This window comes from Mercenaria mercenaria, chromosome 17 (genome assembly GCF_021730395.1).
Source record: "Mercenaria mercenaria strain notata chromosome 17, MADL_Memer_1, whole genome shotgun sequence".
Taxonomy (NCBI): Eukaryota; Metazoa; Mollusca; class Bivalvia; order Venerida; family Veneridae; genus Mercenaria; species Mercenaria mercenaria.
The window spans coordinates 23,526,170-23,550,757 of record NC_069377.1 but is presented as its reverse complement, the minus strand read 5'-3'; the positions used below and the strand labels follow the sequence as shown (position 1 = coordinate 23,550,757).

Here is a 24,588-nt window from a genome sequence, read left to right as displayed (position 1 = left end):
GCGCCCTGTATCAGAACTCAATATTTACACATGCTACCAGTACCAAAATATCGTTTAGAGACATCGACAGATGTAGACATATACGGCATTGTATATAGAATATTCAATGATACAAAGAGTGCAATTCCGTGAACAGACGAGGTTTTAGAAGAGTATACACTGTTATACAGTCTTTGAACGAATGTGACAAGATAGATGGATGAATACATAGCATTTAATCAGTTTGTTTGTCAAGGAAGGTTTCCTTTGAATGATATAGATTTCTGTATTTCTTGACGTCGCAAGATGTTTTCCATCGACAACTTGGTTTATATGAGGTATAGTGAAGAAGTCGTTTAGAAGAACAGGCTTAAAACCCATTCGAGGATTTAACAATTATACAATAACTTGCATAACAGAGACCATATTTCTGACGCTAAATTAAAGATAAATAAAGAGGAAAGAGAAAAGCCGGACAGACGAAGACTTATTTCCATTAAAGAAGCAGCTATTTACTGCATAAATGTGGTGATAGTACATTACTCCACGTAAAAGACTGAGCATTGATACTGAAATAGGTTATGTTGTGACAGATTAACTTTACTAAACATTATTTGACAAGCAATATTTTAAAAGCCATGTTTTACTTTGATAAAAATCAAATAGTCATGTTCATTAAAATATTTATCAAACAAACTCGAAAAGTAAACATAAATTCATAAAAAACAAAGATTATAGACATTTTACATTCAGCAGTACGAATACATGCATAAATTCGGAATGATTCAAGTCAGTTCTTGATCGTTTAGATAATTGTTATTGTTATTGTTCAAAGTTGACCTTGACAAGAAATATACTGTTTTGCCAACGGGGAAGTTAATCAAATAAATGTAATAACGAACTGTTTGCATAGAAATGGCACATTTCTTGTAATTAAAGTGTGCAAAATGTAGTTCAAGAATAACACATGACACTGTTTCCTTTTACCTTTAAAACAAATTGCTCAATGCATATAACACCTAAATTGTTTCGTTTGAAGCAAGCTGTATCAGAAACATACTTAAAGCAGTAAAAATATCTTTGACTATATTATTTGTAAGAAATTTTCAAGTGAAACTAAAAGGTCCATGAAGTTCGAAGGTTCTATATCAAATGCGTCTACGGTTATTGAGGAGAAACCACTTTAGAAGTTCAAAGCCCTATGACCTTAACATTTTGAACTAATGGTTCGGAATCCAGGAACACTAGGTAGGTTTCATAACTGAAATACTGTTGAAAAACGGCGTTAAACCCAAAACAAACAAAGAAATGTTGTCACACTACATGTGAATAATTTCGCATACTGTAAAATACCATCTATTATTATATGATTCATATAAATCCCAGGTTCGTAGTGTGTCCTATTAACCGGACTGTAATTCAACACAATATTTTGCTTGGATAAAGTCAACACTGAACAAATTAGAAGATTCATTTCTGATGTCATGTAATAAAACATTGAATGGCTTGTCGGCCAACAGTAAAAACTATATGCTCTCGGTCATTAGGTTTTACTATTGACCGGCTAGTCATTCAATAAGTCTCCTATAAAGTTGAATCACCGGTAATATCACAAGGCCAGTGGCTACTATACAAAGATCGAGCCATATATTTCCGATGGATGCAAGAGATCATACGAGGAAAGACACATTTTCATGTTAAAGCGTTTTCTGTGGTTGTTAAATAAAAAGATTTTGTTTCTGTCTAATTTCTTGAGGTACTTTCCATGATGGTATATGCATTTGCTTCTCTTTTAGCATCGTTTAATTCTTCATAGTTAGATTGAAGTCCAGTGTATTGGTAATCTTCCCTTTTACAATCGTCCAATTTGTCATATTGTACGGGGTTTTCATAGTCTCTAACTGATCCTGAAATTAAAGCTCTAATATAGTGATTTCTTTTCAAACAAAGCATTTTAGCATAAAACACGAAAAACTGAAACTCTGATTTCTCTGTTCTATGAGAAATGTCTTGAAAAATCCGATTAAAATTTAAACTATTCTCAGATACAACAGCTTTATAAAGTTTAGACCACGTCATATCTAATTTCAAACATTTTACATAACACATTGCACATCTTCAAAATAAAACATTTTATAAAATATACGAGTTGCAGTTATTTATAATTCACGGTGTTCCGTTAAGGCCGTCACCTCGGGTACGGGCGATAACACAGCAATGCGATGACACGATGTTGTGGTGACGACACAAGAATACGATAACACGATGATGATGGAGAGATGTCACGTTTGGTGATAAAGCGAAGACAAGATGGCGATTGAGTGAACGTACTGTCAAAATACGAGTTATATGACCCAGGGAAGTGCCTACGCCTTTAGTAACTTGAACAATGAACGCTTAGGTGACAATGTCTTAGATTAGCTGAAAAACGATGTAGAATGTCCTTTGTTAAAACGTACAGCTAGTGAGACCTATACTCATATATCAAATGTTCCTCTGACTACCTTGCCTAATTGATCAATGATTTGTAAATGATTTCATTTCTATTAAGAGCTAAATTGCAGGGATCAGGCAAATTATTAAATATTGCAAACTAACAATCTTCAATTAACGATAATCAGCTCAAACTCCTATAGGCTTGAGCTACTATATTTGACTGGTCTTTTAGTTGAAGATTCCGTCAGACAATGTTTTGAATCAACAACATACGAGTCCTATCGCATAGATGCTCATACGCTGAGCATCAATTTAATTGAAGCTGTAACTCATTAAGATTGCCCTGACTCCTGGATGCTCAGCGCCTATATGCTATCACATTCAACTACCAAGTAGGTACATTGTATAACCCCGATGCCTTAAGTCAGAGTGACGATGGTGATAATACGATAGCACGATAGTGATGAGGCGTATACCCGATGACGAAGACATGAAGTAATATTGCGTCTTCATCTTCGTGCTGTCATACTTCAATCCATCTCTATCGTGCCTTCACGCCACCACTGTCGCGCTATCATATTTCGTGTCATCATCATCGTGTCATCGTGGTACCTGAGACGACAGCGGTAGCACGATGACCCTAACTGGACACCCAGCGATAGGACGATGACCCTAACTGGACACCCAGCGATAGCACGACGGCCTTAACGGGACACCGTAAAAATAGTACACATTTCATACCTGCTTCAGGACGGACATTCCCCCTACCTTGTATACGATGGTCGTTATAGTAAATGTGGTAACCCGTTTGCACGCCCACTTCGCAAGAAACATTGGATGTTTCTCCTGAAATAATAGGTGTTAAAGATATTTGCTGTTAGAAGTTAATTCCCACTATCCCTATATAACAACTGAACATAACCTTTTATTTCAACATTGTCTTAAGTTTCATTTAATAATACATTATGTGTATAACCATTTATTAAAACCTATGAGAGGTATTTTTTAGACTTTTAATTACGAGGAAGGTAGCGCGTTATGTGTTATAGGCCATGATACTATACTGGATTTTTTCGGTCATATTATAATCAAAACTGACATCTGAAGTTTATATCAGATTCATTTTCACACATGATTCTTCAAAATTTAGTATAAGAAATAATACGGGATAAAGACGGGATATCGAAGTGTTGACTTTTACGGTGGCATAAAACGATTTATGACATTAAATTCGCTAAATAAATGTCAATTTTCGTAATTTTGACTGATTCATTGGCTTTAACTCTGAATATACTCATATAAACTGGTTAGTTACCAATCCTTACCTTGGCCTAGATTTGATATATACACATTCTGTTTAAGTATACTTGAGACAAAAAAAAAATAGTCCAGTAATTCAGGAGACACCGTCATTTCATTGCAATTTTGAGGAATTTTAGGATCGTAACACTAAACGGTAATTAGATCTGCAGGTTATCAAATTTGGCCTAGATTTGAAAAAGATACACATCCTGAGTTTCAAGAAAAAAATCCAGAATTGACCGGACAAGGTCGCACTTTAGAGGAATTCAAAGGCCGTTCCTCAAGAGATACTGCGACTTTTCTGCTGCCGAGATATTATGCCCATGGACATTAAAATACACATTCTGTTTAAGTATGGTTAGCATTAAGTAGCGTTACTCAAGATGTCGAGCGGACACTCAGTTTTTGCAATTTTGACATACTGAAGGGCCATACCTCAGATGATACGGGTGCGCAGTAAATGGCTATTGGATTTGACCGAGATTTTATAGAAAATATGACAAAATATATTGTGAGGTTATTTAACAGTTTTGAGCGCAAAACTGAATTCTGTTGGACGAGTACACAGAAGTAATTACACCGATTTCATCTGCCCGCCTTGTAAAGGGTGAAAATATAATACGTTCCGTTTTTAAAAAGAAACATGCATATAATAACTAAAAGCAATGCGAGATTTTGAAAAAAGACTGCAAATGATAATACAATAATCGTTATGCACAGCCTCAAATCTTTTCAATGCTAATATAATTTAAAACAGTAGACTAACACATACTTCCAATATGCGTTCCATTTCCGTCGTTTTGGATATGTTTTCGTCTTCCTCTGTAAGAAAAAGGACAAGTTAACAAGAAATTTCCGAAATTTAACAGATTTACACTAAAATTGCAACACGTAATTATAGAAAAACCTACATATACGTTTACTGCAGGTATCTAGGTCCCACGTTAAAGTGCGAAGCAAGAGCAAATTCAAATATCTTTAGTTAGGTATGTTTTATACAGGTATTTGTCCGGCCTGTGATAAAAAATACGTGCCACGAACCGTTTTATTTCAAAACAAAATTTAACAGTAATAACTTTTAAGGGGAATTTAGGATTCTTATTGAAGGGTTCAGTGGACACATGCTACAGTGTTACTATTACATGATAGCGCGGACAATGCACTGATAATAATTACAAGGTTTGATAGAAATCTGGCAGATAATTGCTAAGAAATAGACCGGACATTTTTTCCATATATACATATAAAGAAAAAAACTAATATAGGGACATAATTTCGTGAAATATATTCTGAATGAAGCTCCAACAAATTCCGTCTGCGGACGGACAGATCGACGGACGGAAGTACGGACCGTAATTTTGTATATAAACTTATCACGCAAAGGAATTGAACTGAACAGCCTTAAATAACAAACCCGACAGTGATTTAACTAAGTTTGCAGATTTGCTTACCGAATGTACCTGGTCACAACAAGTACACTTCCAACGACAATGAGGGTAAACACACATGTTCCAACCCCTACACCAATAAATGCCGCGGTGTCTGTTGACTTTTCAGCATCGTCTGAAGACGCTGAAATTTTGTTCGAAACATATAAAAAGTTAAAAGATTTAAATAATATGCGATCTCTTGAATATCAGGATGTGCTGATTTGCAATGTTTATTTCATTTACAGTATTACAATAAAAGAAATTACCATCCATTTAGTATAGCATACATATATAATGTCCTTTGTATTCCGCTTACAAATTTGGAGACAAAAATCTAACTGAAAATGAACAACGGACTCCAGAAATAATGGAAACTGCCTGAAAGATAAGTTATTGCGTAAGAAACTGACCATTTACTTTGTTTTATTTCCATATAACTGTTGGTGTAGAAATTCTGTAAAATATTAAACGCTTGTCCATACAAGTTAAGGATAACATGGTGTAATAACCATATTTCATATCTTGTAACTACATGGTAATATTTAAATGAAATTTGGTCACTTTACAGACATTCAAAATTAAAAACGTTTCACCGAGAGATTTTTTAAATTTTATCATTTTTTGGGGAGGTAATCGGTATTGAAGTTAACATTGATGCCTATGGGAAATATATAATTTCTTTGATTATAAGAATCTGAACTTGAATTTCGAGAAAATTTTGCCGCGTAGAAAGCTTTATTATATGATTCTGATACAAATATCAAAAAGAAATCTAAAATTTCCCATAGGGAAAATGAGAAACTTATCTTTTTCTAGTTATCAGGGGAGGTAATCTAAAGGAAATTTTTGAGAACTTCTGTCACTATATAACTTGTCAATATGCATCTTATTTCTATAGTTTGACATTTTCAAAGCTTACATTATCAAGTTGTATGTACGCTTTTGGTGAAATTGAGGCCTATTACGGGTATTCATCCTTAAACTAAATTTCATTTTAAAACAAAGCATTCAACAATCACACGAATTTCATTTTCTCGAAAAAAAAAACGAAAAAAAAAAACAAAAAAAAAAACAATAACTTTTTTTAGATACGTAAACAAATGCCAACTTGTTTTAAGGTCAGTAGAAAAAGACTGAGATATCCAACAGTGCTGGAAAAGATGATGTATTGATTTAATCTTTCAACAAAATATATGTCGTACAAATGTATCTATTCACGCAGTTATTGTTCGCATTACAAGTATGCACATAAATAAAATCTTTTGGGACAACAAGTTATATAGAATTCCTGCGCTTTCCTTTGGTTACCCTACCGATTAGGCTGTAAACTATTCAAGAGATACAAGTACTTACATTTCTGAACATGTGTCGATATCATTGTCGATGTCATTGTTGATGTCATTTTTGATGCCACTGTTGTAGAAATGGCAGGTGTCTTCAAAATCTGAATAAAGGTAATCCTTTTTACGGTATGGTTTTCACTCTTGTATGTATTGTAAACAATGCATGTGTACAATCCAGTATCTTCAACTGTAGGGCTTGCAAGTACTAGATGCGGTCCACGAATCACGGAACCGTTGGCTAGGAGCCATCTATACACAGGTGCTGGATACGAGTCTGCATCACATATAGCATACATGTCCTGACCTTCATTGATTGTAGTATTAGGTATGGTAGAAATTCTTGGAGCATCTGGAAAAACAAAATGTTGACTTATCAAGAGTTAAGTAATAATTACGTTTTACGCCTAACATATTACACGCACGCACGCAAGCATGCACATACAAACCGGTAAAAACGTAATACACAAGTAATAAACATTGTACTAATAAAAGTAATTTTCGCAATACAATAACTTCAAACGGTTATGAATACCTACAATTAATATATTGTTACAATACATCTTCACATCAACAAGAGGGTCTGATAAATAAATTGAATTAAATCGAATGGAGTGTCCACCTTATTTCAATTATTGTAACAAATGTCTTGCCAAAACAATTCCCCAAAACAGAATATAACACCCAAATAAAAAGCTCTTGGAACGAATAAAATAATTCTTAGGAAACCAGATTTTATTTGTAGGACACTTACAATAGACTGGAATATTTTCTGTTTGTACGTTACCATCGCCAAACTGATCGTACTTATCCTGTTGAACTGTACATCTCACTACAAGATCGTTGAAGTCCCTTGTCATTGTAAGTTGTAGAGTAGATGTGCGGGTATAACTACAGGTGCTTGACACGTATACTGGAGCTGTTGATGTAGCTTTACTTGATGCGTTAATAGCATTTGATATATCATTGTACAGATAGTAGAACCAGCCTAGGAGACCAACTGGTTCGTTACCAACATCCCCAGAGCAGGTGAATACAACATTATCACCCTCTTCTAGGTTAGTACTTGGTGCGTAGGAAAGAGAACGATGATCCTGTTGCCAAAACAATGTTTTTGCTGAAACAGTAACAGTAAATATTAGCCAATAACAAAAACAAAAAGTTATTTTCATTTCACTTTTCCATTGGTCGGACAGTTATTTACTAATTATGTCCCTTGTCATTGTTAGTCCTATAGTAGATGGGCGGGTATAACTATAGGACTTGATGTACCATTGTTCAGATAGTAGAACCAGTTTAGGTGATCCGCCGACTCGTTACCAATGATAATAACTTTCTTCTTCTTAAGGTAAAAATATGACATTTATAGGTTATTACATTTGTATCAAGAAATATACATGCGTGCTGTAGCGGAAATATTGCGCAACTTTACATCCAGACAAGAAGACATTGACTTTCATAAAAAACAAGTTTGCTTTTTCATAAATCAGCATATTTTTATATTATTGACAATAATAATACTGACAAGAAATTCTCATTCAAAACGTATCTGTCTGACATCAAATTAACTGTCCCTTCGGGTGTTTTCGCGAGATACAGTATGTCAATTTTGAAACGTTTCTTAAATACATTTTTATGTAAGAACATTGAGCACTGAATTGATATCTTTAACAATAAATCACATTGAAAATTTTATACTCATTTCTTCAACATACAACGAATTTGTTTAGATGCGCATCACCTTATCATCTCGTGATTTCATTTCTACGTAATTTTACCCCAGAAAATGACACATTATGTTTCGGATATAAAAGATAAATTTTTTTTTCATGTTAGCTTTTTCTGCTGAACCATCGACATGTCTTTTCAACTTTTGTTTTAAACCAACGACGTGAAATCTCCTGATGCTGTGAGTTACAAAAATGTAATTAAATATCATACCAAATCTTTGTTGACAAATGGTAATTTTACATCACTTATATTATCTCGATTAAATCTAATCAACTGAAATCAATTCAAAACAAAATGTAAACAATTATCTAATAATGAAGCTTAACTAAAACATAAACAACATTTAATATTTAATTCCCACTTTACGAACCTTATACAATTAAGGATAAAATATGTTTAACAAATATTCCAATAGAATCCATATTATAAGATTTTTTCACTGGCTGTAGGTGTAGATAGGAATATCCGGCTCGAGAGTAACTGTTTAGGCGGTAACGAGGCTCAGCCGAGATATCTGCTCCTACAGCCAGTGATAGAATCTTTTTCTTGTACGCCATATTTAAGAAACAATAGTAAAAAAAAAATTAAACGATGACCTTCTTTATAACACTTTTTTCTTATAGTAGTGTTTTTTAACAAGGCGCGGGAAATCAACGTCCGTAAACAGATAAGACGTCATGACGTTTCAAAGACAAATGACGACATTTAGATCCGGTTTTGTTTTATCTTTTGCAACATAACGTTGTGTATTTTGAAACTATTTTCATAAAATAACGTTTTATGAATCGAGAAATATGCTATGACGAACAAGGAGGAAATGTCTAGGTATTTGATATTATCTCGTTTTATGTAATAAAATATAAATTGCTGGATAAATCTTCTACAAAAATGTAGTTCTTAATACGTCATGGAAAGCACGTGAGTCATCTTTCGTCCCAGGTGTAAGATGGAGTTAAATCATTGGCAAACCCAGTCTGGTATGCAAGAACACCCATGTGTTAATTACGTACACAATGTTTCTTACTTCACTAGGTGTTTTATAGGCCAAGCGCTGGCTTCAATGTTTTATATTTAAGAAATAATAAGTTTTTAAGTGTGGTACGGCCTTCGTGATATATTCTTACGCATAAGAACTCAAAACACGGGTTATTCTACGATAAATCACACTTTGGAACCTGTTATTTCGATTCTAACACGACATACTAGTATGAACAGTGTTAGAAAAAATGGTAACTACTTTTACGACATGAATTACATTTCGTGCTACGCACCTGGATCATTTCATACATAGAGGATGACGTCTCTACTTTGCACGCACATGGGTTATCGCAAATTCTAACACAATCCGATTCATTTTCCTATTAAACAAAGAAGGCTGAAAAAAGTGAATTATTTTTCAACAATTCACTGTTTTGACGTCACAGTCATTACGTCACAGCGTCAAACGGCATAGCGGCGCGCTGGAAACTGATTGAAAACGGGCAAAATTTAATGAATGCCGTCAAGGATGTACTTCAAAATCCTTGGTAACGTGTTAGAATCGAAATAATGTATATCATATAGTGATTTGCTCTTGAATAAAACCATTGTTGTCGTTCAGCTGCGCCCTTGTGATATAATTCCTTCGCATTTGAACTCCAAACAATAATTTATTCAGCGACAAATCACTAAATGATATAGATCTATATTATTTCTTAAAAAATCGTTGGTTGATTTTCTCCTATGTGTATATAGGTTATTTGTTGGTCGTGTTAGAATTATAAATATACAATGCACATGCCACTAAAATAGCACAATAATCTTAAGGCTTACTAATTTACTTATTTACTTCCTTATTTACTTTCTAACATATCTAATTACTTATTTACTTGCTTATTTACTTGCTTTATTAATCCGGGTGGACGGATAGCTCAGTGGTTTGCACACTGGCCTTCCAATCCTGAGGTCGGGGGTTCGATCCCCGGCAGCTACTCGGGAATTTTCAGAAACGCTTTTCAGTGTTTCCCACCCAACTAGAGGTGTACTGAAGAGGCAATGATTGCGTGTATCAGTGCTATACACAGGGCACGTTAAAGAACCAGGCTGTCTATTCGCAACGAGCTAGGCTAAGTTAGCCGGACAAGCCTGTATCTGATTTCTGATCTCTCTGTCATGAGGGCTTTGTCTCACTCTGTCCCTCTGGTCAGATCGCTCTGTGTCTGTACTAGTAGAGGATGTATTATGCGCCCTGTGTGGCTGCATTTGAACTATGTAAAGCGCCTTTGAACGTGAAATTGATCATGAAAAAGGCGCTATATAAATCTGGTATAATAATAATATAATAATAATAATTTGCTTACTTACTTACTTACTTACTTACCTTCTTACAAACTTACTTAGCCCGCCCGCTTAGCTCTGTAGGGAGAGCGTTGGTATGCGGATCGCGGGATCGTGAATTCAATCCCCGGGCGGGGCGTATATTCTCTATGACGATTTTACTTACTTAATTACTTACTTAATTACTTACTTACTTACTTTTACTTACTTACCTATTTTCTTACTTACTTATACTTACTTACTTACTTATCTACTTACTTTCTTACATAGCCCGCCCGCTTAGCTCAGTAGGGAGAGCGTTGGTCTACGGATCGCGGGGTCACGAGTTCGATACCCTGGCCGGGCGTATGTTCTCTGTGACGATTTGATAAAAGACATTTTTCTGCAATCATTCGTACTCCACATCTGATTCATGTGGGGAAGTTGGCACTTGCGGAGAACAGGTTTGTACTGTTACAGAACCCAGGAACACTGGTTAGGTTAACTGCCCGCCGTTACATGACTGAAATACTGTTGAATAACGGCGTTAAACCCAACACAAACAAAACAAACAAACGTTTACTTACTTCCTTAGTTAGTCGCTTACTCAATAACTCGCTTACTTACTTATCCACTTATTTACTCACTTGCTTACTCGCTTACTTACTTATTCACTTACGGACTTACTTGCTTACGTAGTACTACTTACTTACTTATTCGCCGTACATACTTACTTATTCGCTTACGTACTCACTCGCTCACGCACTTACTTACTTATTCGCTTACGTACTTACTTACTTATTCGCTTACGTACTTACTCGCTCACGAACTTACGTACTTATTCGCTTATGTGCTTACTTACTTATTCGCTTACGTACTTACTCACTTATTCGCTTAAGTACTTTATCACTTACATACTTACTTACTTATTCACTAACGTACTTACTTACTCATTCGCTTACGTACTTACGTATTCGCTTATGTATTTACTCGCCTACGTACCTACTTACTTATTTGCTTACGTACTTACTTGCTTACGTACTTACTTATTCACTTACGTACTTACTTACTTATTCGCTTACGTACTTACTCGTTTACGTACTTACTTACTTGTTCGCTTACGTACTTACTTACTTGTTCGCTTACGTACTTACTTACTTATTCACTTACGTACTTACTTACTTATTCGCTTACGTACTTACTCGTTTACGTACTTACTTACTTACTCGTTTACGTACTTACTTACTTATTCGCTTACGTACTTACTCGTTTACGTACTTACATACTTACTCGTTAACGTACTCACTTACTTATTCGCTTACGTACTTACTTACTTGTTCGCTTAAGTACTAACTCGCTTACTTATTTACTTACTTACTTACTTACTTATTCACTTGTAGACGTACTTACTTACTTATTCGCTTACGTACTTACTCGCTGGCTGACGTACTTACTCACTTAAGTACTTACTTACTTACTCGCTTACTCGAAAAGGTGGACTGAATTTACCTTTCACAGTAAAAGTAAAAGTTTCCTCGACATTCCTATTTGTTCCGTCAGAGTAAAATGCCTTCCATTTATATGTAGCTTTATCATCACACTTTACTGTGTTAAACACAAGTGTTGCTGTACTACTGTCTGCCGTTGGTTTTGTTGCTACTGTCCTAGATTCCAGTGAAGAATCTGTATAAGTTGCATTAAGAGGACTCAAAGGGCTATCGAAAGTCACTATTGTTGTAAAATCTGAATCTGACACCCGCTTCCTCATCAACTGAATAGAATACAACTGTTCCAGCAAACCAGTTGTGTATGTACATGACAGTGTAAACGGGTTGTCACCCAAAACTGCTTTGTCAGCGCTCTGGTAAACACTGAGTGTGAGTGAGTATACATCTGAAAACATATTACGTAAACCACTTGAAGGAATACTAAACAAATATCGAATATTTAATATCAACTTTTTATATTGGACGTGAAATTGTTTTACAATCTTTTAAGGTGATGTCTGCATTTAATCTACTCAAAACTGGTTTATGGAACTAAAATCCAATTAATAGTGTATTCAGAACGGGGATCCCGTGCGATCGGAAACAAAGATAAATGGCGACATATACCAAACTGTTAGATCATGTCTGAAAGTCAGAAAAAAAAAAGGAAATGTCGCCAGTCCAAGTTCCGCGAATGGACCGATCTATGACGTCATCAAAATGGCGACCAAGTTTAAAAATATAATTTTGCGTAAATCAGTATCTATTTACGTTACACACCAAAAGTTCATCTTATTATCTTTGGTTTTCCATCCTAGAATATTTGTTGTCAGTGTAACAACAATACTGAAGTATATAAACATATAAATAATATGAAAGAAGGAAAATATATCTTACCCCACCCACTTTATTTCAACAGATCATTTTCTTGTTGAATATGTTTGTTTGGTAAATGCTATACCATTAAAATATACAAATAGCATCATATTCGTTATGTTGTAGTTGTTTATGTGTGTTTTCTGTTTCTGCTACACATGAACTCTGTACCAGTTTGCTGACCCACCATTCGTATCGTGTGTTGAACTCCACAGTGACTTTAAACATTCGCACTTAATCAAATGCAATTATTAGAATTATAACCTTTCTGCTAACGTTTCTTTCCCGATAGATATATTCTATTTTGATAGAAGCCTTTTAAAAGTTGAGAGTAATAGTTTTCATAGCATCTCAAAACTGTATTGAACAATAATGGAGTCTTTAAACAATAAACTTTCTATAGTCCATAGTTTGGATTTTTACTTTTAATGTCGGTCAATTTGGCAAGCACTGAAACAACATTTAATAACATTTTTGGAGAATTTCCATAGCAGTTGTTCGAGAGAATTCTAGCTATTAAAAGTGTCTTTCTTGAAATCACAGTTGTCAACGGCAAATAACATATGGCGACTATTCACAAAGTTTCTTATAGTCAACCTAATTAGAGAACGGTTGCCAAATATTATTATTATTAGCTACAGTAAAACACCGCTCGCTCGAGGTCGCATGGGGATGAGCAAAATGCTCGAGTTATCCATGGTTTCGAGCGACCCGAACATTGACCAACATACCAAGAAAATTGAAGTTTGTTTAACCAGTACTAATTGTCATCGGGACCATTTGCAGAGTAAACGGTGATACGTAATAATAACATACTTGTGACGTTTAAAAAAAACAAAAAAACAAAAAACCGTATTACAAACGTTATCTATGATAGACATTTCAGTTCGTAATTTGTAAATGGCACATGTGAAGAAACAACTAAGACTTTATTTTTATTTATCAGCAAGTGCATATCAAAATTATCGTCTCAATTTTACGAAAAGGCTATATTATTTCCTTAATTTGCATGCAAACAACGGCTGATTAAAATACTAAGATCTCATAACAATCTTCTCGATCTCACAGAATCAGTAATTGATCGATAACTGATTAATAAAACTTTTCTTCCACCATTTATCAAGAATTTATCTCATTATCAGACCAAATATTCCGACAAAAAACATTAAGGATAGTAGTGGAATAGACCACACAATTCTCACGGCGTGTGGAAAATTTTAATTAACCGATACATTCTGACCACCGAAGGTGTGAAAAATTTTACACCTCTGCTCGAGTTTGCCAAAAGCAACAAAGACTAAATTAAAACACAGGGACCAGGTGTCATGCTCGAGCGATCGAGTTACCGATGCTCGACCCAGCCATGGTAATTTCTCATAGAAAATAGAAGGAAATCGGCGGGGACCACATGAATTGCTCGAGCGAGCCCAGGTACTCGAGTCATCAATGCTCGAGCGAGCGGTGTTTCACTGTATCTGATTCTAATGGGCTAAGAGTAGTATACTTAAATACATAACCCGTGTAAGAAGTATTTGGTTCTATACATGTTGATGTTTAATGTATAATACACCGGCTGCAACCTGTAAATAATATTAGTTATAACCATGAATAGTGCAGTAGGTTTGTGGATGTATTCGTACATGTAAGGGTCGGGCAAATAAGAGTGAAGTGACGAGTTGGGAACATGACTGTCCTTGACATGTTCAAATTGGCATTCTTGCTTTCCGCGGAAGGACACAGAATCAATCAACGTAGATAACGTGCAGTAAAATAAGCACTGACTTCTCAATAAGTTCTTAATTATCAACAGTATCTGTTATTGGTGCAGTAAGTACCAACCGAAGGGATGAGTATCATTTTTCTCTAAATAATTTTAGCTGTAGAGGGAAGCTTTTGTTTGTAAACCTTTCCGTCCAAAAACTGAATTGCTATTTATTCGTTTCATCATCGACAATAGCTTGGCATATTTTATGTTTATTGCCGAATTTAGACCTATTTGAAATAATTATTGTAAGACTTTTTGATTGCCGTTTGTAATTTTGCACACACAGAGCATTGGCCTCTTTCAAGAACTAATATTTGCGATTGCCTATCTTGACAGAAAACAAACAGGCTTTTTATACGTCCGAAGGGTGTATTATGTTATGGCGCCGATGTCCGTCTGTCCGTCTGTCCGCCCGTCCATAAGCAATTTCGTGTCCGGTCTGTGACTCTTGAACCCCTTGAAGGACTTCGAAGAAACTTGACAGAAGTTCACCACATCGAGATGAAGTGCAGCATACTACGTATTTTGGATGACACGCTTCAAGGTTAAGGTCACACTTAGGGGTCAAATGTCATATGAATCTTGTTTCGTGTCCGCTCTTTAACTCTTGAACTGATTGAAGATTTTTAAAGACACTTGGCACAAATGTTCACCACATCGAGCCGACATGCAGAGTGCATGTTTCGAATGGCTGGCTTCAAGGTCAAGGTCAGTTTTAGGGGTCAACTGTTATACATTCGGGCGTATATTACTCCGCATTGCGGTGTTCTTGTTTTCTAAAAGAATCACTATGACACTTCTTGTTTAGCACTAGGGGCGTTTGTTAATTTTTAGTCACATCCGACTCTATTGTTTTAGCAACGTATCTAATTTTAGCGCGGTCCATTGTGTCCGTGCTTAAGCGGCTCTATCACAAACTCTTAACCAAGATGTAAAGTCAGTCTATGTCAGAGAAACCACAATCATCATATTAAATGCGTTCTCGAATGATAGAAAAGACACTTGCATAAGCGCTAGGGCACATTTTACCACCGTACGTTTAACATATAACACATGTACATAGTTTCCATATCTTGCAAAGTTGTGCTACTAGCGCTAGTATTGTTGTGATCAGACAGTTTTATACATATTGACATCATTGCATATTGATCTGTCACGGTACGGACTTGGTCACGTTAGGAGAGAAGATGTGTCAGTCAGCCGGTTAGCTCGGTCGGTAGAGCACTCGATTTTTTAGAGCCCCGGAGTGACTGCACATTTTCCTCACCCAGTGGCATTTGGCGCCCAACATGGGAACGTGGCATGCTTGCTTGGTCAGTCCTACGATGCATGCAATATTATGTGCCTCCGGAACTCGAGGACGACGATGCATGCAATATTATGTGCCTCCGGAACTCGAGGACGACTTTCCAATTTGTATGTCACGGTACGGACTTTGTTATATAAGGGAAGAATACGTGCCAGGCAGCCGGTTAGCTAGAGCTGTCAGTAGAGCACTCGCCCTGTAAGCGAGGGGTCCCGGGTTCGAGCCCGGGACTGACTTCACATTTTTTCACCCTGTGACAGATCTAAATCTAGAAAATCCTCAATACACATCTTTACCCAATCTGACTAAAGTACTTAATCTTCTAAACGATCTGAAAATGACCCATTCACTTTGTCAATCCAGGGCTCGAACCCGAGATCCCTCGCTTACAGAACAAGTGGCCTACCAACTGAGCTAACCGGCTATCTGGCACATTACGACATAAGAATTGTAAATATTCAAAATAAAGGCTAACTACAGATTTCCAAAATGTTGTACTGATTGGCTAGCAAAAGGGTCGTCAGAACGAGGCCATCAATAGCTCGTTCTCAGATCCTAAGCGTAGCGTAATAGATGTACTTTAGTCAGATTGCATCTTTACCTTCAAGTTGGCTAAATGTATAAACTAACTGTGTAAACTGCAATCACAATTAAATGTCTGTAACTAGGTAACGATATTTATACACTTATATCGATTCATGAAGGCGAGGATTATAGTGGCCTGAAAAATATGATAAGTACTTCAAGACGTTCCCTGTCAGCATCACTTTCATCAGTACAAAATAGAACTAACTGTAACCCTATCAACCCGTGTCATTGTGCTCAAGAGGTAACCATGCTTAAAGACGCTGTCTCCTCTTTACAAGCTGAGTTTTGTTAATTAAGCAAACAATGCATGCAAAAGAACAAGTACGCGCTCAGCAAAACGGAATAATAGCCAAGTCCCTTGATCTGCTTAAATCTGAAATATATGAATGCAGCAAACGTGTCATAGAAGCTGCAGGCGTGATTGTAGGGTCAGTAGATGTGGCTAATAAGCACGTAAGTGTTGTTGAACAGAGTAAGTTTAAGACTGAGGAGAGACTGCACAAAATTGAGTCGCTTATTGATCCCGAGAATTTCTGCTCTTACATGGCTGCTGACAAACAGGAAGTCGAAGCCGAGGTTAATCAACAAAATATCAAGGGCGCCATCCAGCAAAAGGACAGTGAAGCTACAGGATGGACAAAATCAGCTAGTATCATTCATCTTAAAGGGGATAGTATTCAAGGAAAGGTAACTGAATAATCCGGTAACGAAAATACATATACCCCCAGTCATGATGCAGCTGTAGTGCAAAATCCTTCACCGCCGGTTGATATTTGTTATACTGCTCAACGTATCGACAGCAATATACATAGACCTATTAGAAGTCCGTTTAGGAATAATGGTGATGGTTCACAGTGGCGCAAACGACTTAGAAAAACATGTAAATTCTCGTATATCATTTCAGATATAGGTACGCCAAAGTTACCTAAATGGAATTCCCGTAAGAATTGCCAGCAGGGACAAACCTTTATATGAAGATATTGATGACGAGGATTTTTCCATATTTCCTCTTAAACGTACTGCAAATAGTATTATCATACGTCTAAATGTTGAAAATGACGAAAACATATTACTCTTAAATAAAAACGGGATTTGGCCTTCAGGAGTCACATGCAAGCCGTGGAGGTCACGTGGTCAACGCAGTCAGTATATGGGGAGTGGTTATTCACCTCTTAATACCCAGCAAAACTCTTGTGTAAGTTGTGAATCTGAGAACAGATATGCAGAACTTGATGTAGACTGATTTAGCATAATAATGTTCAGTGTACTATAAACTGTATTTATGTATTTTAATAAGAAACTTAATCTGTTTACATGGATGCGACAGGTAGTATGTCAAGTGCTAGCTATCTAAGTGAAACATTGCATAAAAACAATATTGATCTTTGCGGTATCGCTGAGCACTGGTTGTATGAATATAACATGTTTTGCTTAAATCTGTTAGTCCCTATTATAACTATCATGCTGTATCGGACTAGGATATAAGTTTTTTTATGGGTTTAACGTCGCACCGAAACATTTATAGGTCATATGGCGACTTTCCAGCTTTGATGGTGGAGGAAGACCCCAGGTGCCCCTCCGTGCATTATTTCATCACGAGCGGGCACCTGGGTAGAACCACCGACCTTCCGTAAGCCAGCTGGATGGCTTCCTCTTATGAAGAATTCAACGCCCCGAGTAAGGCTCGAACCCACATCGATGAGGGGCAAGTGATTTGAAGTCAGCGACCTTAACCACTCGACCACGGAAGCCCTCTCGATTTAAATAAACCAAGTAAGACAAGAATAGGGAAAGGAGGGGTTGCATTATTCTGGCATAAAAGGCTCGATAGATATGTTACGCCTTTAACTACAGACGATGACCATATTGTTGGTATTCAAGTACAGATAGCACCACAACAATTTGTATACATTTTTCAAGTATATTTACCATGCAAAAATCACTCAATCATTGTTTATAATGATTATACTGATAAATTTTACAATTCTCATAATATGTATGCAGAGAATGGTATGACATGGTTCATTGGAGATTTCAATGCTTCATATGATATAGAGGTCAGAAAATCTAACAGAGAACAGCTGTTCTTTCAATTTATAAAATGTACAAATTTAATACCTGTAAACAGTTTGGATATCGGATTTCTCCGGTACAAAGTCAACGTTTGTAACATATGATAACAGTTACGAAAGTATAAAAGACTCTATTTGTATACCAGTTGAGATGTATGATTGTGTTACTCATTGTGAAGTTATGGATGACAGTTGTTTAAATGTGTCAAGGCACAGGCCTGTGTTATGCAAATTAGAAATTCCAATCAGTGCGACACGAGACTACATCGCTACAGATAGTGAAAATATGAAAATTAATTGGAAAAAAGTAAGTGATGTGCAAGTGACGGAATTCCAACGCAGGCTAAAAGATATTTCTTCCCTCCAATATTATGCCCATAAACAACTTAACAATCAAGATATAGACAAGTTGTACGAGTTAATATCTTCGTCCCTCAATAAATGTGCAGGATGTATTTTTCCAAAGAAGCGCTTTAGACCATATTTAAAACCCTATTGAAATTCCCGATTGACTGAATTGCATGACAATATGACTCACAGGAGGAACTTTTGGTGCCAATATGGAAGACCGAAGGGACAAGGTAATGAACACTATATGGAATACAAATCAATCGGCCAAACGCGAATTTAGAAGATGCCACAGATAGTGCAGGGCACAATACATGACAGAACTAGACAGGGAAATCGACCAAACTGCAGAGCTTGACTCGCGCATGTTTTGGAAATTAGTTAATAATAGACGTAAACAGTCATACAGTAAATTAGGCGCCGGTATGAAATTTAATAACACGGTATTTTGGGACCAACAGGAAATTACAGAGCAGTGGGGACACTACTTTAAGAATCTATATACACCTACGGCTGACTCCACGTATGACTCCAACTCGAAGATCACTGTCGAAGAGAAAGTACTCGAAACATTAAACAGGTCTGTACCAGATCAAAATGTCAAGGCTGTGCCGAAATCGATTACAAGTAATACTATGTTGCGAACATGCCCGTTGGGAAAAGCATCTGGAGCTGATGGCATTGCATATGAACATCTAATATATGGTGGTGTGTTTGTATCAACTGTACTGGCTTCCTTGTTTACCGGTATGCTTCGAAATGCGTAATGAAACGTGGAATAATTGTGTGAGAATAAGCGCAGGGACGATCCTAACAACTACAGTGCAATAACACTTACATCAACTGTTCTTAATAAATTATTTGAAATGGTCGTCGTAGAAAGAACAAAACCTTTTATTTTACAAAGCTTAAGTCCACAACAAGGTGGCTTCCTGGAGAAGCTTAACTGCTTAAAGAATCCATTTGGTTTAGCAAAGAAAATTCTAGCGAACTTCATATCTGCTTTCTAGACGCAAATGTAGCACTCTTCACTCCTCCACAAACTCACACAAAGTGGGCTAGATTCTACAATACTTTTAGCATTTTCTGAACTGTACACAAATATGACCAGTTGTTTAAACTAGAAATGTGTCCATGGGACACAGATGCCCCCAATACATGACCTTAAAATGACAATTTTTTCCTAGGTCAGGGGCCATAACTCCTACACGACTGAATGAATCCGGACGCGAAACCCCAGGTGCACAACTGCACATGCTGACCAACATTCCTGTAAACTTTGGTGATTCTAGGTCAAATACTTTTGGAGCTACGCGCAACACAACATTAAAATGACCAATTTTTAACAAAGTCAGGGGCCATAACTCCTACACCACTGAATGAATCCGGACGCGAAACCCCAGGTGCACAACTGCACATGCTGACCAACATTCCTGTACTCTTTGGTGACTCTAGGTCAAATACTTTTGGAGCTACGCATGACACAACATTAAAATGACCAATTATTAACAAAGTCAGGGGCTATAACTCCTACATGACTGAATGAATCCGGACGCGAAACCCCAGGTGCACAACTGCACATGCTGACCAACATTCCTATAAACTATGGTGATTCTAGGTCAAATACTTTTGGAGCTATGCGCGACACAACATTAAAATGACCAAATTTTTACTAAGTCAGGGACCATAACTCCTACATGACCGGATGAATCCGGAAGCAAAACCCTAGGTGCACAACTACACATGCTGACCAACATTCTTGTAAAGTGTTGTGACTCTACGTCAAATAATTTTGGAGCTAGGCGCGACACAACACTAAAATGACAATTGTTTACAAAGTCAGGGGCCATAACTCCTATATGACTAAATGAATCAGGAGGTGAAACCCCAGGTGCACAACTACACATGCTAACCAACATTCCTGTAAAGATATGTGACTCTACGTCAAATACTTTTGGAGCTAGGCGCGACACAACATTCTCGGAAGGACTGACGGACAAGGGCAAATTTATATGCACCCCCACCCCCTGCCCCCCCCCCCCCGCCTCCCCTCAAGTGGGGGCATAAAAATCAACACTTTGCATCGGAATGGTTCAAAGTAGAACAAGGCACTCGTCAGGGGGGCAAAAGTTCGCCACTACTCTATCTTCTTTTCATAAATGGTTTGATTAAAAAGCTGCAAGAAAGTGGTTGCGGAATGTGCATGTATAACATGAATATATCACCAACCGTGGAAGATAACATGACGCTCATATCATATTCAAGTAGGGCCTTAAGCATTATGCTTGATATATGTTATACATATTCCCGTCAGTGGCGCTACGAATATAATGCCAGTAAATGTGCAATTGTGGTATTCAATGCGATCTCAAGTTTCTACTCGAAAGTATGGTCCATTTATGCGGAAGCGAAATAAAAATGACTCTAGATTATACGCATTTAGGCATTAAGACAGACAGATATTTAAGCACTAGACAGCTAATGTATGACGCTGGTGTAAAATTGCGAGGTACACTTTTAGGAATTTCTAATAGTGGATTGCACCCAGAGGGATTGAACTGTATCACATTGTATAAAATTTACAAAGCGGTGGTTTTACCAAAAGGCTTATATGCGTGTGAGCTGTTGAATTATATGTCGTCTACAGATTTACTTCAATTAGAGAGATCCCACAGATTTTGCCTAAGGTTTATTCAGCAATTACCAAATAGTACCAGCACAAACTTTACTTTAAGTGCTATCGGTTCAACGTCAATTGAAAGTGAAATTGCAGTTTTTTTTGGTCAGCTGTCCTGACTACCTATACATTACCTTGCGAAACTAGTGTTTACTAACAGGTTAATTCGCTTTCTTAACTATGATACACAGACACAGGGGTATATACCAGATATTTATAGGCTTATACAGAAATATAATCTATTCCACGTTTTGGTAAGATATGTTTCTCTTGGATTATTTCCGTCGAAACAAAAGTGGAAACAAATGTTTAAACAGAACATTATTCTGCGTTCAGGATTTGACACTATAAACAGTTTGTGTAACGATAAAGAAGAACATCGAGCCGACTTTCTTCTTAAGGTGAACGAGCCATGTGTTTTTTGGAAAATAATTAAAATAATACCGAGTATGTATATTTATTGTGCTTCCGCCGTTAAAGTCATAGGAAGGTTCTATTCACGAACATTCCCTCAGACTTGCTTGAAATGCAATAGTTTAGTAAATGATCTTTTGACTTACATGCTTTTGCATTGTCAGGGAAACATAGGCGACACTTTTCAGTTATGGAGTATTATAGTAGATGATTATAGGTTGAGCTTTTTCCGACAATTTGTCTTACAAACCCCGTCAAAACAAGTTCAGATAATTCTGTTTGATCTTATTAATACTGACGTTGTAGATGAATGCAGGATATCTCCTAAAAGTATTAGAATTTTGAAAGTCTTGCATAAGGTTTTAGAAGATTTAAGATGAAGGTCTCAGCATTGATAGGAGAAGAACTTGTTTGGCATTCTAGCCTCTTGTGTTTCGTTTCGGGAAGTGGTTAAATGGTAGTGCTATATACAAATTGCTTTTAAATTAAGTTCAAGTATGCTTCTCAGTTAAATAAGATATAAATGTGTCGTAAGGTAATCAGAAAGCAGTTATAAAGGAACAATAGTGATGTTAAAATGTTTTGTGCGGGAATATCTGAAAGTATTTTGTTGGCTTCTAACTAGACTAGCCACTAGACTGATAATAACTATATTTTTATATTTTTCCCTTTTTTGATAAATTCAATTTCATAGAGACAAAAGCCAGTCTATTTTAGGGATTTTCATACAGGACTGATGTTGAAATTATCAGTGGACATAGGATATAGACTGGCTCAGTTCACCACATTCAATCATAAAAATGTAAAAAGATATATCATAGTCTAGGAGCTAGTCTAGCTTCTAACCTACTTTTATTGGAATACTCGCATTCCAAATCGCATACATGTTTAGGTTTAGGTTTATTTCAGTGTAGGTTTATGTCGGTATAAGTAATTTTTGATCCTTTTATACGGACTCTTTTTTATATTATGTATATTTATATCTTTATTTGTTTGCAGAGTGATCGTTTAATAATGTATTTGATTTATGTGTGTTGATATGACTTGAACTTTGTATTTTGTACTGTTTCTTTGTCTTGTTATATACTTATTCTACATACAATCTTCACATTGTGGAGGATATTAAATAAATAAATAAATAATAATAATAATGCTTACACATTAATTAGTATGTAGTATTTAAACCTTACACACTACCTTTCATACTCGCAAACATGTTTATTTTATAATTCCATTTTATAATTCCATAAATGATATGAGATAAATGTGCGTATATTCAAATATGAAGTTTGGGCATAATATGTCTTTAATATTGTATAAATGACGTCACTTTTGTTCAAAATAACATAATGCTTAATAATTGTGTATGTGTACGATATAAACTACAACAAACTTCACTTTCAGCACCAAAAACAAACAACTCCTATCCGTCATTTGAAGATGATGATAAACTTATTTTTTAAAAATGGCTGCCATTTTGATGACGTCATAACTCGGTCCAGTCGCAGAATTCAGACTGGCGACATGGCTTAGAATAGACTGCAGACATTACGGAACAGATTGGTATATGTCGCCATTAATTTGTTTTTCCAATCGCACGGGACCCAAATTATGGCTCTAAGCGAAATACTATAAAGTAATGCATTTATCTGATATATTACTCCTATTGCGACGTGGTTTATGTACACTTAACATGGATTTCATATGGCACGTTATTCCAAATATGATTCAGAGAAAATGATTAGAGTCACATTTTAAAGTTGCTTTGGCATTTGGTTTTGAACAACTTGGATATTAAGCATAATGAAAAATCTGTCTTGCGTAGGAGTCAGGTCCGTACCTGGACAGGAAGTTCGTGTCTCCGGTATAATTTTCCAACATTTCAAGGGGTTCTAACGAAAAGTAACGTTTCACATGTGTTTAAAGTTTAGTCAGCTCACCTTGAGCTTACTGCACTTAGTGTCGAGTTTAGTGTCATACACAAACCTTCTGACGTTCTTTTTACTCAGTCGGTCATGAAGTTATATCAATACTGTATCAGATCCTTGTATTATAAGTAATTGGAAACACACTTACCTGTAATTGGAATCATTAATGAAAACAGAAATATCTTATTAAACAAATGTCTGTAGTCCATGTTTTCAACGACATACAAATAATACTTAATCTTAACATTAGACTAGTATGGAACGCCCGTTAGTGGTGACTTTCAATTTGATGTGTGATACGTAGATAAAACAATTTGTCAGCGCATATATTATTCTGTGATGCATATGAATTTATGTTGATACAACAATTGGCAAAGGATATTCATAATATTTATGTAGATTTTGTTGTGTTTATTTACAAATTGGTGATGTACATTTTTGAATATTTATCAATATTCAACATTTTGGCAACGACATTAAATTGTATGATAGAACACAGTTTCTTTTAGACGTTATTATGCATACGCATTAATATAATCCAACATAGGCGTGGATTAAGTTCAGTCTCTGACGCCACTCTATTCAATGTCCAAACAGTTACCCCACGTTCCCTC

The 24,588-nt window shown here is 36.2% G+C and overlaps 1 protein-coding gene across 1 annotated transcript; it reads right to left on the bottom strand.

Moving 5' to 3' along the window:
• Window positions 1-645: 645 nt before the first annotated feature.
• On the bottom strand, window positions 646-24,218 carry LOC123536663 (uncharacterized). The gene is made up of 8 exons (XM_053529261.1): window positions 24,123-24,218; window positions 12,023-12,406; window positions 7,242-7,604; window positions 6,501-6,839; window positions 5,169-5,289; window positions 4,490-4,539; window positions 3,157-3,261; window positions 646-1,886 (listed from the first exon to the last, which is right to left on the bottom strand). The coding sequence occupies exons 1-8, from the start codon at window positions 24,181-24,183 to the stop codon at window positions 1,723-1,725; spliced, it is 1,587 nt and encodes a 528-aa protein (XP_053385236.1). The 5' UTR covers window positions 24,184-24,218; the 3' UTR covers window positions 646-1,722.
• Window positions 24,219-24,588: the final 370 nt, after the last annotated feature.